General features: G+C 39.9%; 1 protein-coding gene across 1 annotated transcript; it reads right to left on the minus strand.

The window, feature by feature from the left end:
* Window positions 1-896: 896 nt before the first annotated feature.
* Window positions 897-12,378, minus strand: exo1 (exonuclease 1). Its single transcript, XM_026353974.1, has 14 exons — window positions 12,301-12,378; window positions 10,900-11,096; window positions 10,654-10,773; window positions 9,811-9,934; window positions 9,346-9,483; window positions 8,340-8,552; window positions 7,568-7,755; window positions 7,318-7,420; window positions 7,012-7,225; window positions 6,427-6,613; window positions 3,898-4,411; window positions 3,637-3,726; window positions 2,188-2,384; window positions 897-1,125 (listed from the first exon to the last, which is right to left on the minus strand). Exons 2-14 carry the CDS (start codon window positions 11,058-11,060, stop codon window positions 1,014-1,016), a joined length of 2,361 nt encoding a protein of 786 aa, XP_026209759.1. The 5' UTR covers window positions 11,061-11,096; window positions 12,301-12,378; the 3' UTR covers window positions 897-1,013.
* Window positions 12,379-17,397: the final 5,019 nt, after the last annotated feature.

Here is a 17,397-nt window from a genome sequence, read left to right on the forward strand (position 1 = left end):
AACTCTGAGACTCCCCAGTTAACCTGCGTGACTTTGGACTGTGGGAGGAAACTAGATAAAGGTCAGCAAGCCTGTTAGAACCAAAATCCTTCTTGCTGTGACACAGCAGCGCAAACCACTGCACCACCAAGCTGCCCCCACACCCCTACACATCCAAACAGTATACAGTGTGTATATAAAGCTGAAGTAGAATGAAACCACTTCATTAGAAAACAGAAGGTTTGACTCATTTCACCATGAAGAAGGCTCCACCAACAATAGAGCATTCATTAGTCACGACTCCATCCTTTTAAACACTTTGTAGATTTCATACATCTCCTCCTACGCTAGATGATACCAACCTGTTCTGCTCTGCTACCATCAGCTTTAAAAACTAATCCACTGGATTCAGATCAGGGGACTTTTGTAGCCAAGCCAAGTTGTTGTTTTCTTTGAACGGTCTTGTTGGATTTGTGTTTGGGAACATCTTCATGTTATCATTGTAACAGGAAAAATGTTCTTTTGTCTTTCTAAAGTTAGACGGCCTCACTCTGAAGTAAAGTCTAACTCTGTAAACCGGTGCCACACACACACAATTATGTTGTCTATTAATATCCTATGTAGCGTATTGGAACCCGTCTTATAAATTAGTTAGTGAATTTTGGATTTAAATGTGTTGTGAAAATGTTTTACTTGTTCAATAAACACACGTGAGGATCCTCACAGTGTTTCTGACGACACAGTCTGCTCTCTTATCGCCACATTCCTTGGCTGGCAGGCCGAGCGTTTTTACTACACACTCAAGTATGTGCATTTTAACAGGTGACACATTCTTTGACTGCTATGAAAAACATACTTCACCACGTTTGTGTTTTGTTAGGGAACCAAATCTCGACCAAACGCAGAACACACCGGGATCAGATTTTATTTAAAAGCATACATTAAGAAAGAGTTTGTAAGAAATCATTGACATACACAGTATGTTTAAAAGCTTCACTTCCATACAGAGCAGACAGCGCTGTGTGAAACATTCATCAGAAGCTGGTGCTTAAGTTCAGGTCTGTCTGTGGCGAGCTGTCCAGCAGGTTGTCTTTGACTGGGGACATGGGTTCTCCTTTCTTACAGGAAGCCATCTTTTGAGTATCTCTGAAAAGGAAGAAAGCATGGTTTTAGAGCTGACGGATAATCATAACGTTCCATCTCTACATGGATTCGAGATGGAAGACAATATCGACTGATCAGTAACATTTATGTGACAATCACAATTGATGTGAGCAAATGTTGCTCACATCAAAGAAGAAAAGATCAAATGATAGTAGTGAGACACATTTATTAAGTGTCTTTACAGATCACTTGTATTTATATTAATGATCAGTTATAAGTTACTAAATAGAACAAAGTCTGGCTATTAAGGCTTTTAATAGTCCAGCTGTTTATAAAGTAGGAGGGTAATAAGTGTCACTTTATCGCTTTCTAATGACCAATCAAATCTCTCTAAATGAGTTGAATGGTATGTTGAATGTATGGTTTGACAATTTAGTTACCTACTGTAGAGATCAAGTATTTCCAAGGCCAACCGGTACATAATTAACTAAGTAGGACAGTCTTTAGAGTTACTATCCAGAAAGCACCATGTAGTTTTTCCTACTGGATGATCATCCTTGCCCCGGGCTACATCTGGGAATCATCACACTCCAGGATCTCCATCCAAAAGGGTTATTTCATATAGCACTACAGTCAAATTAGTCGAGACCAATTAAAAGTCAAATATAGCGACTGAAAAAGGAGAGGATGGTGATTTATTAGTGTATGTCCAGGACCCCTTTACAGGGCATTCAGCTGGAACGTAAGATGGAGATTCTGTTTTAAACCTGCTCATGAGCCCCCAACATTAGTTTAGTTAGTGAACCAACAGTGCCTGAGTGAGAAGCTGCATTTAAACTGTCACTGTTATCACTATGCTTCGGGTTTCAACTAATACTCATTAGTCAGCTCAGTGGTGGCTGTTTGAGCCACAGACTCCGACCATGTTGACCACATTCCAAAAACCAGAACTTCATAGATTATGCAGTGAGTCAACGAAGTAGAATAAACTGAGATATGCAGATGCAACATGGGCATTTCATGATAGTCTGCTTGGTCTTATCAAGACTTCTCATTCAGAATGTGAAAGACTTTTATGAAATATCAGGAATGTTTCACTTTTACTTTTTGAAGCTGAAGTTCTTCCAGAGACTGCTGATGGTGGCCTGGACACCGGGGTTGTTCTCGTTATTGGGGGGGGAGATTTTCTTCCCAGAACCGACAGACTTCTTTCTAAGTCCACTGGCCCTGGCTGGGCCTAACATTCGCACCTTTCGTGGTTGACCCTGGCTGCTTGACTTCAGCTTTGACAGACCTGAAACCTAAAGCGGGGAGGAAAACAAAAACACATAGGGTCTAGATTAAGACACAGAACAAAATATCTTTGTCTTCATTCATTTTTCTAGCAGAAGTGTGTGTTGTAGAAAGTTCACGAGCCTTCTCATACTAACCCTAACCCTCAAACCTGCTCCACACTGCATGATGTGTGACACAGGGACAGGACAGTTTCAGCACATTGACCTGAAGCAAACATCCAACACTGGATTGGTTTCAGCACAAGTCATTGACTGTTCTTGAGTGAACAAACCCAGACTTAAACACCACTGAATATTTGTTTGGAGACCTAAAGATGGCAGGTCACAGGCACTTCAATCCATTCTGATGAAGTGTCTGAAGAATGGGATAAACTGCCTAAGTCCAGGTGAGTATAATAAATAAACTACACCATGACTAAGTTTGCAGATAACACGGTGGTGACGGGCCTCATCAGTGATGACAGTGAATGGGTTTACGAAAAGGAAGGAAACCAAATGCAGGCCTGGTGCAAAAGCAACAGCATGTCAGTGAAGCAGATCCCTGTTGACTTCAGAAGGAACCAGGCTGATCACATCCCTCTCTCCATCCATGGAATTAATGTGAACTTAGTCAGGAGCTCCAAGGTACACACACACACACACACACACACACACACACACACACACACACACACACACACACACACACACACACACACACACACACACACACACACACACACACACACACACACACACACACACACACACACACATTACAGATTACCTAACCCTAAACACCTCATCACAACACAAGAGTTTGCCGCAGATCAGACCCCGGCCAAGAAGAGAAGACCGCAGGAAAGATCACTGGCACTTATCAATTTGAGATATATTTATATGTAGGTATATTCATGATATATTTCTAAAGAATGGTGCTTGGGTGCAGCTATCACTGTTGTAAAAGTGTCCACCCACCATTGATATAATCTCATACTCTCTTTTTTATTCTTCTTTACACAAAATTACACAATACAGTCACTCACATGCTGCTACATAAAGGATGTAAATATACATGCACATTTATGTGTAGTTTCATTTATCACAATGAGCACATGAATGACATTAAATTGACCCTCTACTTGGCCTTTTGTTAGGGATTTGTAGCTACAGTATATGAGGGAAGCTAACATATTCCAGACATATAAATATTTAGTGTTTAAAAACTAAAAAGAAACTCTGGTTCAAAATGTTGGATCTAACTTGGGCACAAACCCACCTTTGATGTCAGACTCCCAGGTTTCTTTTCTGGTCTTGTTAAGTGTGGGGGACTCTCTTCTGGCTCTGACTCTTTGCTTGTATCAATTTCCTGAAAAAGCACATAAAAGGCACATGTGAGAACACAAGGCTATGCTATCAAAGTAGCTTTTTGCACTCCCACTCATGATACACAGATATATGAGAATGTATGTGTGAAGACTGATCCAACCACAGGATCTATAAATATTTATAAAGATAGAAAGGATTTTTATGAACGTACCAATGCTGCATCCTCCTGGTAGGAGGAGGGGAAACTGTAGGTGGGGACTTCCTCTTCGTCAACCGAAGTGAGGTGAAGTGAAGACTGAGACTGGGAGATGTAGGCACTGTCCTGGGAAGGCGGGGAGTCTGGGAGGTTGTCTTTGTCCTCTAGGTTTCCCTTAGAAGAGGATGTACGCAGGGGTGATGTTTTTCCAGAGGGTCTGTGGGCAAAACTGTTTTTATACTGAAACTGCTCCAGGACGGACAGGCCTGAAGTGGACCCATGCGTTTTTGTTTGTTCACTGGAGCAGCTGCCCGACCAAGTGAAATGAGATATGGTGTTAGGCGACGGTGGGGGGCTGGGGGTGTCCACAGATGGAACATCAGGACCATCACAGTCACTAGTCTCAGAACCGGGGAATAATTGTCCTTGAGGGGAACTCACAGCTGTGGGTTCCGCACTGTGAGGTAAATCCTTCGGCGCAGACTCCTGAGTGCTGTGGCTGACCGATGAACTGGAACTACTGAAGAACCTACATGTGGGAACAAAAACAGCCAGATCAAGATTTGATTCAATAATTCAAACCCTTGGTTTAAAGGTTCTGTCAACAATTCTAAAGCACTGCACAGTGCGAGATATTCGGCAGTATTTCCCTAATGTTAAGTGTCCAAATGAGCAAATGAGGGCTCAATAATATTTCTGAGTTCTCAGTTCCTCCTGAACAGGTGAGTACTTTGTTTTGCCCCAGACATTCAGCTGACTTGCTAGTTTGCCAATGTACAACCCCGTTTCCAAAAAAAGTTGGAATGCTGTGTAAAATGTTAAAAAAAATAAATAAGAAAATACGATTTGCAAATCACTTTGACACCAAATTCCAAAATTCTACCCACATCATCATCACTCCACATCATCTGATGTGATTATGAAGAGTAACATACTGCTCTTGACAAACAACAGTAAACTCATGCATCCAGTGGTTTTATGCTACCTCTTCGGCTGCAGTTAGTTTAGGTCTCAAACCTGAGAATCTTAAGTCATCAGGAAACAGTAATATGCCTAACCCCTTAACCACAAACTGTGGTTGTTACTTTCAGTTTATGTGTAGATTAACTGTTCTTTAGTTACAGACAATTTCCCACTGAATTCATTATTTTATTGCAAACTTTTGTGATCTGTCCTGTGTGTAATATAACCTTGTTCTGCAATAGCACAACATGTCCAACAAAAAAGGCACAGGGTGGTTTTAAGGTACGTGAGTACCATACCCTGACTAACCACATCCTGACTACATATCAATGCTAAATGTACTGACATGGGATTATTATGCGAGTTATCTCACTATCACAAACAAAGTGAGTTTGCTATATTTGCCATTTTGACAGATTTTCAAGTAGACTGCTGAAATAAAATTAAGGGATCAGTTAAATCATATTACATCTTGATAAACGAGTTATTCCAGTTGAAAATGTACATTGTATAATTAGTTCAGTACAACATGACAGCAATAATCAGTGTAAACCAAATCATCAACCCATTGAGGGCTCAAATCAAATCACAGACATTTTTAATGACACACTCATCCAGCAGGCACTTAGTATTGTTGGATGCAATGATACATAATGTCCCATAGCTGATTAATTGTATTTAGGTCACAGGAAGGTGAAGAGCATTCAATGGCATCAGTGCCTTCGTCATTCAGCAACTCCCTACACCCACACCCTGCCCTGCACCACGAGGCACCCAGGGCCCAGTGTAAGATCTGACAATTGCATCCCGGTACAGTCAGGATAATGTTGGCTATGTCATGGAGGTCTGTGAAGCCCATCAAGTATGTGCCTCCCCGGACCATCACTAACCATCAAATCAGTCATGCTTTATGATGTTAGAGGCAGCAAAACATTTCACACCTGTTATAAATGCTCATGAATTTGTTCTCATCTGTGAGGACAAGGTGCTAATAGAAGTGAATGCTGGTGTTCTATGGCATATGCCAATTGAGCAGCACAGTGCTGTGCTCCTCCTGTTCCTCCTTTTACTAAGGAGCAGATGCCAATGCTGGTGCTGGGTTGTTTCACCTCTACAGCCCTGTTCAGCTCTCCTGGTGTAACAGCTGGTCTCTTGGTATCTCCTTCATGCTCCTGACACTATGCTCGGAGACACAGCAAACTGCATGTATGAATGTACCATCTTGGAGAAACTGGACTAGCTATGCAGCCTGATTAGGCTACTGCTTCATGCTACTAATAGTGACAAGGACAGTAGCAAAACACAAAGTTGAGAAGAATCAGCTGGGAAGGATATAGAGAAAACATTTGTTATCGCATGTCAAATCATGCTCTTTTTGGGAGGGGTTGTCTTTCTGTTGCTCTCCATTGCACCTGTTGTCACTTTCAATTGCAACAAAGCAGGTCAAACTGATCCACAATCACATTGTTCAGTGTTCTTTATGATTGGGTATTGCAGTTAAACTGTCTTCATATTGTGCATGTCCTGATGTAAATGTATGTCTTTTAGTCTATAAGACTTGAATTGAATCTCTGATGTCACCTGCTACATGTGGCCTGCCCGTCCTCCTCAGCTTCCTGGTTTCTCCTCTGAAACAGGGTGGCAAAGCAATTGCGAGGCCGGGGCGCATTGCTTATGTTGAGCTTTTCTGCCAGCTGTTCTGACCTGGAACGCTTATGACTGGACGTGGAGTACTGCTGCAGCACATCCTGGTCTGATATACTGGACTCTATGTGAGGAAAAAAAGCAAGTGTAAAACTGTAAATTGTTTTTTTTTTTTTCATATTAAACTATACATCAGTCCTTTATTTTTGCCTATTATTTCCATTCTTCTTCTTCTTAAGTTTATGCTTTTAGTAAGGGTATTTGATCATTATGTTTTGCATTAGGTATTAAAAATACGTTAAAGTTACAAATGCAAATACAATTTTTTTTAAATATATATTTCAATCGTTTACAAAAACACAAAACATGAACTGCTACTATAAGATATATTTCCTGATAGAAGTATAAATGGGTAGCATTATAGAATATTTTCTGCTGTGGATCTGGTTCAAGCCACTATTGTGGCTGAGAAGGTATCATAGCATGTATTTGTAGGAAATGAATCAATCTAAAATAGCTGACCTTCTCTTGGTCTCTTCACCTGCAGCTCTCTGCAGGACAGCCTCAGACCATCCAGGCTGATGACTCTCTCCTTCCCCCTGGTGGACAGAGGCCTGTGTGGAGAAGCAGCAGAAACAGATGTGGCAGTAAAGGCTGGCTTGAAGCTTCCACACCAGATACTGGGTCCAAGGGAGGCTGGTGAGTCATTCCAGCTGCGACTACGGGGTTTAGATAGCTAAAAAAAAAAAAAATTCAAAGTTGTTCTAAGTGAAATGCAACATATCATTTTAATCAATAGGGCTCCATTAACTGATTTTGATCTGATACCTGTTGAATGGGTCTGTCTGGGCTGAAGTCATCTATCCTCTCCATTGTGTTGATGTTGAGGTTTCCTAAAGCCATCTGTAAGCCTTTGTCATCACCTACATTCCTGGATTCAGCATCATGAAGGATCAAAAACTGGATAATACAACTTACTATTGGCTAGTTTTACATTAAAAATAACAAAAAGAGTAAGTAAGTTAGAGTGTAGCTACAACAGTGAAACAACTAGCTGTGACTGAGAACAGGAGGATACAATCCAGCATAGGTGAGGGTAGCTGGGTCGATGTGCTCTGGGTAAGGTGTCAGGGGGACAACTTTCCTTCTGACAGGATCAAAGACCAGCTGGTATAGAAAGGTGTTATTGGCTCTGACGAATCCCTCGACGTACTGCTCAGGTACAACTAGATTCATCTTTAGGTACTGGCCCATCTTTCTGATCACCTGACAGTAGAGATATTAGCAACATATTCATTTGGCACCTTAACTATGACTCAAGTTTTCTAAGATAACAAACCTTATGTTGCATAACACTTCAGTTCAGTTTTATAAGTAGTAAAGTACGCTTACAAGCCTATTTTGGTGACATCAGAAAATGCTTTATTACTAATCACGTGTTAAAATTATTAAAGGCTCGAAATAAACTTTTACATTTGACAGCTATAGATTTAGCAAATGTACTTATTAGTGACAGTGCAATATTGAGCTAAAGAAAGCCAAATTGAGCCACTTTAAACCTGTGGTCATGCCAGACTATGTAAATTGTGCCTGAATGTACTGAATTCAGCATTCAACTGTGTATTTTTGTGCTTATGAATACTTTTTATTTACAAGAGATTTGAAGAATTTCATGTTAACTTACCATTTTTAATGTGCTGATTGGTGAGATATTTGTCTGAGTTTTAATCTGATGGTTCTCAGAAGTCAGTTATGTATGCAGTCTAAGTTACCATATTAATTAATCTTTACATAGTGAAGCACCTTTTGAATCCCAAGTTGAATTACTAGTTACCTTGCCAAATGCTCACCTTAAGGATATCCGGGTCTTTAGCCAGCTTCAGCAGTTTACAGGCCTTGCCCAGGCCGATGCCTTGTAGAGAGGGCAGATAGTCGCAGCCAGACAGGATGCACATGTAGCGAAACTTCTCCTCTGTAAAGACGTTCCCCAGGGAGCGACAGCGGCCCAGGTTACTTTGGTCTATCTCCAGACCGTTGCCCTGCTTGTCCATTTTTAGGATCACCTACATTATTGTGAAAGATAAAGATGATTCACAAGCTGGGCAACTGATGTTTTCCTTTGTCTAACAAATACAAAAGCAAAGACCAAAGCGGACTCATGAACCCAACTATTCAAGCCCATCATCTATGAAGTGGGACAGCCCTAGTCCTTCGTGCCTCTCCTACTGTTTTGTTATCCTGCAGGTTGTCTACAGGTAGAGATGAGAGAAGTCAACAAATTTGATGTCCCTTAAACCCAAATGTTTTAGATGTACAGCAAAAACAAATACAGTAGCAAGAAAAAGTATGTGAAACCTTTAGAGTTTTATGGTTTTCTGCATTAATTTGTCATAAAATGCAATCAGCTCTTCATCTAAGTCAAGAATATTAACAAATATAATGTGCCTAAAATAATAACAAAAGAACTTCTGATCTTTCATGTCTTTATTGATTTAATGCAATAACCTCATTCCAATTAGCCTTTTTGAGGTCATTATTCCAAAGGTTCACATACTTTTTTCACCAGCACTGAGTTTTTCTTTTTGTTGTTGTTCTCAATAAAGAAATGAAAGACCAAAGATTTTTTTGTGTTATTATTTTAGGCACATTATATTTGTTAATACTCTTGACTTAGATGAGAAACAGATCATTTTATTTTATGACAGATTAATGCAGAAAACCATGAAATTCCAAAAGGTTCAAATACTTTTCTTGCCACTGTATATTGGCCTTGTCATTCAAATACTTTTAGATAAAATGTAGTTCGCTAAATAAGCACTGTCATATCAAAAAAACACTTGGTCTAGTACTTGACACCTTTTTGCAGCCAAATGCCAGAAGGTCAGAGTCTTCAGTGATCACAGCGTGGGCCAAACCAGACTTAGTGAGGTAAGCCAACTGAGCATCAGCTTCATATGGAGCCACCACACAGTCTACGCCCTTCCCCCTTGCAACCTGGTTCAAGAGAACACAAATGAACAGAAATTTAAATGTATGAGTAATTTTACATTTGGACAAGCTCAAGCTATATCCCTATAACATATTAAACCTCCTTATCAGCCCTGTGGAAACCCAGGAACAATTCTATCTTTGTTCTCTCAGCTTCAATCCTTTAGAAAGCTAATGTCCAACTGCTATGGCTAGTGAGTTAACAATATATGGCAATAATTGCTATGTAACACATAGCATTATTTTCAAATAATAAGTAGTATCACATCCACCAGAACAAGAAAAATAAACATGTGTCATTAAATAAGGTAACCCATTCATAGAAGTCCTTACTTTAATAAGATTATGGGCCATGGCTGGTGTGATGTTAACACAACGGGTGAAGCAATCTCTGGCTTCAGACAATTTGCCTTCTCGTAACAGCTGTCGACCTTTTTGTAGATTGGATTGTCTGCGCCTAAAATGTACATAAAAGAAAGATAATTAATAATGAAACACTTGTGGCTCACTCTCAACTGTTCAGTTGTTTCTTCTTGCATCAACAGTATTATGTAAAACGTGGGATGACACTGTATGACACTAATTACAGTGCAAATACCTGACTTTTTGTCGGCAAAACACTGGAATTCCTTACCTGGTGTTTGTACAGTGCTGCCATGCTTTGTTGTGTGAATAAACTAATGCTGCTGTTCATTGTGTGTGTTTGAGTGTTCCATCTTTGATCACAGAGGACCGTGTCGTGGGTAGCAGCCAAAGCCTCTTTCATGTGTAATAGTTATTAACTCCTGTACTGGACAGCAATACAGAATTTCTCTCTTGTCATACAGGGAACCATGAAAGGTGAGGCAGCTACTGTCACTCAGTAGCTGCCTCACCTTTCATACACAAATATACACGTACTTGCCATAAAGGTTCACCTGTATAGTCTAATGGAATCCAAAACTGCAGCTATGCCATGAATTCTACTTTCATAAGGTTCTAATTTCTGAGTTCAAACTATCAGAAAAGGTGATCATTCTACTACATAGTTATATTAAGGGCATAGTGGGTGGTGCAGTCGTACTGAAATGCATTGTATCAAGACGTGGTTCTAATGCTTTGGCCCACTCCTGTAAGCAAATAGCCTTGGATTCGGTCTGTTGCCTGCATCCACACACAATTGAAGTAAATACTCACTCTCTGCGAGCCATTTCCACATCTTTTTTGGAAGGTAGATTCTGTCCATCAAACACCAATATTGGTTTGACACCGAAGGTCAACAGCATGTCCACAAATTTCATGCAGTACCACACATACCTAGGATTGGGCGATTTAAAATATTCATGTCAGATGTGGATAGTCAACCCACATTACAAGGTAAATACTTACATGTTGATGAAAACCTTTTCTTTGTCATTAATCTGAAATATTAAAAATGCTTACTGATCAGTTGGTTCTCCTTTAGCGAGCTTCTCAGCACATGAAAATGCTCCTTTGTGCAGCCAACAGTACGTGTCCACAGCCACTGTTTGACCTTTGTATTTTTTCACATTGATGGGCTCAGCTGCATCTTTGATAAACTGTAGCAGTCCAGAGATTCCCATTTTCAACTGCAGAACTGAGCAGCACTGATTTCAAAGCTGTGAAATAATCAAGAAAATACTCAAAAAGCTGCCACATTGAATGACAAAAAGGTATATCCACTACTAACAAAGCTCATTGGTAAGAACATAACTGAAAGAACATTGCTCAGAGCACTCCTAAAACTGCTTCATATAAAAAGACTAGATGAGGAGCTATATTTAAGAGCTGAATTATTCTTATTATAGTGCACTAAATTAAAATTGACTTGTGAAAGACTTCAACAAGCAAAGTTCTGGCATATTCAATTTAAAAGACTGGGGCCAAACAACTAAAGCCTCCTTGCAAAACTACAACAATGATATGTGAATTAGCAGCCACTTCTAATTTTATTATTTTACCTACTTGATTGGCTTTGTCAATAATGTGATTTTACTTGGGGATAAATTCAATTGTTTCTCAATTTATGTTGTTTTCTTTTTTCCAGATTTAGTCCATCTGTTACATACTCATAAAGAACCTAGGTTTGCCATTTCTCACATACATGAACACAATCTGTGGAACAAGTAAACAAAAAAGCTAAAGTACATGTATCAGTTGTGTTGTTAACAGTTAGTCTTAATAAGTGTATAGAGGAGCGATTTAAACTATTCATTTGCATGACGTCATGTGATCTCTGCGTCAACACTGCACAGCTGTGCTCGTCTCTCAGAGGTCTCACGTCATCTCTACTAACATCACTGTAGAACAACTAGCTAGCTGTTGACGTTACTACATTTAATGATGAGAAAGCTCCCACATGCAACCCCCGTTTGAATAAAGATATATAATTAGTCCGGTTATTCAAGATATATTTATGCACAAAAACACAATTGGGCTAACGTTAACTAGGTTAGCTAGCGTAACGCCAAACAATTTAAAGTGGAAATTTCAAGTTACGTTAGTTAAAGAATAGTTTGAGGAATACGGCGGATATACAACATAAAACATTATTTATTTTATTGACTTGCGATTGTCGAATTGTAACAGATAGCACTTAGCCTAACTACATCGAACGTTTCTACCTTTATCTATAGCTCAAGATTGATCCTGCGAAGCAGTTAATTAGTTACGGTTAGCACAAGGTAAACAGAAGATAATGACCTTAACGCTGAAACGTTAAAACTAAACTCAGTCAAGGTTATCACACACTGACCAGTACGACGCCTCCATGCAACACAGTTCATGTTAAAGTCAGTGATTGCTAAATGAAAGTAAACTCACTTATTTGCTTGATCTTTGCATCCACACATAAACTCTGCTTGACGAGCGAATTCGGTTTTAGCGGCAAAAGAAGTCAGTCAGTATGTCCTCCTGCTATTGGCCAGCGGGTGAGAGAGGGCGGGATTAATAAAGAGAAGAGGTTCGCTCCAAAAGCTTACCGGTACGGCACGTCTGTCACGTCAAAACCCCAGAAGGGTCATTGCTATGGCCATTACGCATACGCAATTACTATCCCCGCTCTCACCGCACTGTGAAATGAGACATGACGGTGAGTATATCGAGTACCGCACAACAGAACAAAAACAACAAAGCCAAACACCGACGTGTTCAAGCTAAATTCAATTTATAGTCCAGGTCTGTTCATTTGGAGAACACTTCTTTCTTTCTTTCATGAATTTGGATTTTTATAGTGCATTCGATAACACCTAATGGGTTAATTTAATGTAAACTGTGCAATTACGTTAATGCAACAGAAATGTAGGCAGTGTAGCACAGATAGAACATTTGTTAGCAGCACTTGTCAGAGTGATTCATGTGTTATTATTATCAGCTTTTGTGCAAATACAAGAGGAAGTTGTTGTTCGGTGAATCAGAACCATTGTACTGCAGCCCTTTTTTGAAATTAAACACCATGGAACCACTACGTGTCTTGGTCTTAGTTTTTGCAGTTTGTGATTTGTTTTGTGATGAATTGTTCGTCATAACGGAAACGACAAATGCTTAGCATTAACAAAAGTGCATGTTTGCACTGCATTGTGTTGGTCCTTCATTCATCGCATCCACAACAACCTGGCTCTGCATGTTGAAAAGGATTTAGGGTTGGTATTAGCTGTTAGGTGTACACATAGCACCCTGCTGCACACAAAGTTAAGACCTATTTACCATGTGTTCTTATCATTGTGTGTTAGTTAATATATTTTTTTATTTAGTTTTTAATAATTCCTTTATTAATTATTCCATAAATAGGTGTTAGTACCACGGAATACATGTCCACAACAAATTTTCATTTATAATAGATTAAATTAAAGCATACCATCATGATGAATCCCTCCTTCTATGAAGTACTGTGTTTATCTATTGCACTTAAATTATAAAGATAATCAAACAAGATAAACATAAACTTTATTATCATTGCAACATTGTACAACGAGATTAAGGTGCCTACCAGTCTGTGCCATATATAAAATAAAAAAAAAAAATAAAAACAGAATAAATAATTGGAAACATAATAAAAAACAAAACATCAAGTAAACAAAATAACCCCACATTGGCGCTCCGGACACTGCCTACACCCACACAAGTAAGCATTCTGTCACAGTTACCCTCTATAGTCCGTTCTTTACAGTGTTTAATGTGGTTCTTGCTACGGGATAAAAACTTTTCTTGAGTCTGTCAGTCCTAGTTTTGATTGAGAGTGTCAAAGAGAGAGTGTCCAGGGTGTGTAGTGTCCCTGAGAATGTTCTGGGCTTTTTTGAGGCAGCAGGAACTGTGAAGTTCTTATAGAGGGAGGAGAGGGCAACTGTTGATCCTCTGTGCAGAATCTCTGGAGAGCTTTCCTCTGAGCCACTATGCATCTGCTGAAACACACACAAACTCAGTACGTGAGGATGCTCTCAATAGAGCATCGATAAAAGGACACCAGCAGTCTCTGGGAGATGTTGTTCTTCCTAAGTACCCTTAGGAAGTCCAGTCTCTGCTGGGCCTTTTTTCAGCTCAGGTTAGATCCATGTTATTATTTATATTGTATTTATATAATACCACCAGAGTAAGGGAAAAAACTTTCCAAACCTGCCTGGTGAAAAATTAGTTGCCCCATACACTCAATAACTGGTTGTGACACCCATGGTGGCAACAACTGCAATCAAGCATTTGTGAATGGCAATGATCCTTTCACATCATTATAGTGAAAGTTCAAGCCACTGTTCTTTGTAGAATTGTTTAAAATCGGCCCCATTGGAGGGCTTTTGAGCAAGAACTGTCAGAAGTTGGGTTTTTTCTTCTTTCTCTTGGTTAAGCCTGTTATTTTTGCTCCTATATCTTTGTGTTCTTCTATCTCATGTCTGTATGTGTCCCTGCAGTTCTCCTCCCGGCCAGCAGAGGCGTTCCACCACTCAGTTCCACCTCAGTCTGTCTCTGGTCCCTGTTGGTTTCCCATTCCTCAGCTGGCACAGGTCAACACACCTGCTCATCATCATCATCCCTTTACTCCTGTTTATAACCACCCTCATGTCTGTTGTTTGTTGTTAGTGTGTCTCCCTGTCTATCCTGTTCTTCCCTGTTGGTTCGTTTCCTCGACCTCTAGCTCTTTTTCCACCGCGTTAGTTAGTCTTGTGGTTTGTTATAGGTTTGAGTTGGTATAGTCTTGTCTTTAGTTAGTCAGTTAGGTCTTCTTTCTTAGTTTGTCTTTTCCTCCTGCAATTAGAAGTGAGCGTTTAGTTTTCTTATTGATAGTCTATTCCTCCTACCTTCTGTAGTGAGCGTTTAGTTTTCTTATTGATAGTCTATTCCTCCTACCTTCTGTAGTATTCAGTTTTCTTATTGATAGTCTATTCCTCCTACCTTCTGTAGTATTTAGTTTTCTTATTGATAGTCTATTCCTCCTACCTTCTGTAGTATTCAGTTTTTTATTGATAGTCTATTCCTCCTACCTTCTGTAGTATTCAGTTTTCTTATTCAAGATTCAAGATTCAAAAAACTTTATTGATCCCAGAGGGAAATTGTTTTGCCTCATTACCATTGTTCTCAAAACAGACAGAAAGAAAAGGAACCACAACCAGGAAAGATCCAACACCAACATAAATACACAAACATAAATACACAAAAACATCAATACCGAAAAACTCAATATATATACAGAATATGTAAATAGATAAATGAAATTGGGTCAATATATGCACAGCAAGGTTATGACAGTATCACTTCCCCCACACCTTACAGAGGGGGGAGGAATTGTACAGATTGATTGCCACAGGTAGAAAAGATCTCCTGTGGCGCTCTGTGGAACATTTAATGTTAATAAATCTTTGGCTGAACGTGCTCCTCTGTCCAACCAACACACTGTGCAGTGGGTGGGAGGGATTGTCCAAGATTGAGAGGAGTTTGGATAGCATCCTCCTTTCAGCAACAACATGTAGAGGGTCCAGCTCCACCCCCAGAACAGAGCCAGCCCTCCTAATCAGTTTGTTTAGTCTGTTAGTGTCTGCCACCTTCATGTTGCTGCCCCAGCAGACCACAGCATAAAAGATGACACTGGCCACTACAGACTCATAAAACATCCGCAGCATGGTGCTGCAGACATTGAAGGACCTGAGTCTCCTCAGGAAGTACATCCGGCTCTGAGCCTTTCTGTACAATGCTGATGAGTTTTTGGTCCAGTCCAGTTTGTTGTCCAAGTACACTCCCAGGTATTTGTACTCTGACACGACCTCCACCTCCTCCCCCTGTATAGAGAGAGGGATGACAGGACTCCCAGATTTCCTGAAGTCCATCACCAGCTCCTTTGTTTTGTTGATGTTAAGTTGCAGATGGTTGAGTCCACACCAGTCCACAAAACTGTCCACCACTCCACGGTACTCCGTGACATCTCCACCCTTAATACATCCTACAACTGCAGAGTCATCAGAGAACTTCTGAAGATGACAGGACTCTGAGTTGTACCTGAAGTCTGAGGTATACAGGGTGAAGAGGAATGGAGACAGAACTGTCCCCTGTGGAGCACCTGTGTCAGACACACAGTTCTGCAGGCGGACGTACTGTGGCCGGTTGGTGAGGTAGTCCATGATCCAGGAAATCAGGGGAGTGTTGACTTGCATGTTTTTTAATTTCTCTCCCAGCAGTGCAGGCCGGATGGTGTTGAATGCACTGGAGAAATCAAAAAACATGATCCTCACTAAGCCCCCAGGGTTGTCCAGGTTTGATAGTCTATTCCTCCTACCTTCTGTAGTGAGCATTTAGTTTTCTTACCATTTATCATTCCCTCCTAGATAGTGGGCATTTTTCATTGTTCTGTTTCTTCCTACCTTTTTGTAGTGAGCGATTTTTGTTTTCTATTACTAGGTATTCCTCCTGCCTTCAGCAGTGAGTGTTTTCTGTTTGGTTTCCTCTGCCTGTCTACTGTTTATTTGTATTGCAATTTGCTTTGATTATTGTTAATAAATTTCATTCGGCCCTATCTATCCTGTTTGGCTCCTTCTCTTGAATCCCCAAGTGTGTATTGGGTTCTTACATGAACAGCCTGTTAAGAGCCATGCCACAGCATGTCAATTGGATTAAATGGGACTCACACCTTCCTTAATGTTAAACTTTTGTCTCATCATAGAATATTTGCCCAACAGCCTTGGGTAAAATCAAGATATGTTTTGGCAAATGTGAGACAAGCCAGTTTCTTAGATGTTTTTCTGTGTTCTTTTATCACCTCCTGGATGAGCCATCATTGTGCTCAGAGTAATGGTGCTTGAAGTAAATTTGATTCCAGCCACACCTGGGGAGGTTCACCACTGTTCCAAGTGGCTTTGTAACCTTTTCCAGACTGACACACGTCAACTACTTTGGTTATTATCTGTCCTTGAATTTCTTTATACTGTATGATGGCATGATGTGTTGCTTTTTGAAAGCATACTTCACTTTGTCAGACGTTATGTTTGTATAATGTTAAAACTTTTATGTGACTAAAATCATTTAAGTGTGAGAAAAAATAAAATAAAAAATAAAAAAAAAAAACAGGAAGAGGACAAATACTTTTTCACAACATTTAAAATACACTGATTGTGTTGTAGGGACAAGAATGTACTGTATCTTTGGAACTGTAGGTTAGACAAAACAAGTAATCTAAAGAGATCACCTCAGGCTTTGGAAAACTAGTTTAGGTATTTCCACTCCTCTTACTGAGGAATTCTAAAGACGGAACTAGGTTCACTTCTTGGGTGATCTAGTCGTGCGTGCGTCGTGAACTAGTGCGTTTTAATACTTTGTCAGTGTGATGTTCATGTTGGAGTGACCATCGGACAGGTTTAATGTCAGACTATATTTTCACGGACCGACCTTTAAGATGTGGCGGATAAATACAACGAAATAAAATGATGACGGTATTTTTTCTAT

Source organism: Anabas testudineus, chromosome 15 (genome assembly GCF_900324465.2).
Source record: "Anabas testudineus chromosome 15, fAnaTes1.2, whole genome shotgun sequence".
NCBI lineage: Eukaryota > Metazoa > Chordata > Actinopteri > Anabantiformes > Anabantidae > Anabas > Anabas testudineus.

Bases quoted from the DNA above. Each gene is read 5' to 3' on its own strand.
- exo1 (XM_026353974.1), bottom strand. From the start codon at position 11,060: ATGGGAATCTCTGGACTGCTACAGTTTATCAAAGATGCAGCTGAGCCC. The intron at 7,226-7,317 runs GTATCAGATCAA...TTTTTTTTTTAG, and splicing joins CAGACAGACCCATTCAACAG to CTATCTAAACCCCGTAGTCG. The intron at 3,727-3,897 runs GTACGTTCATAA...GTGCTTTTTCAG, and splicing joins ACCAGGAGGATGCAGCATTG to GAAATTGATACAAGCAAAGA.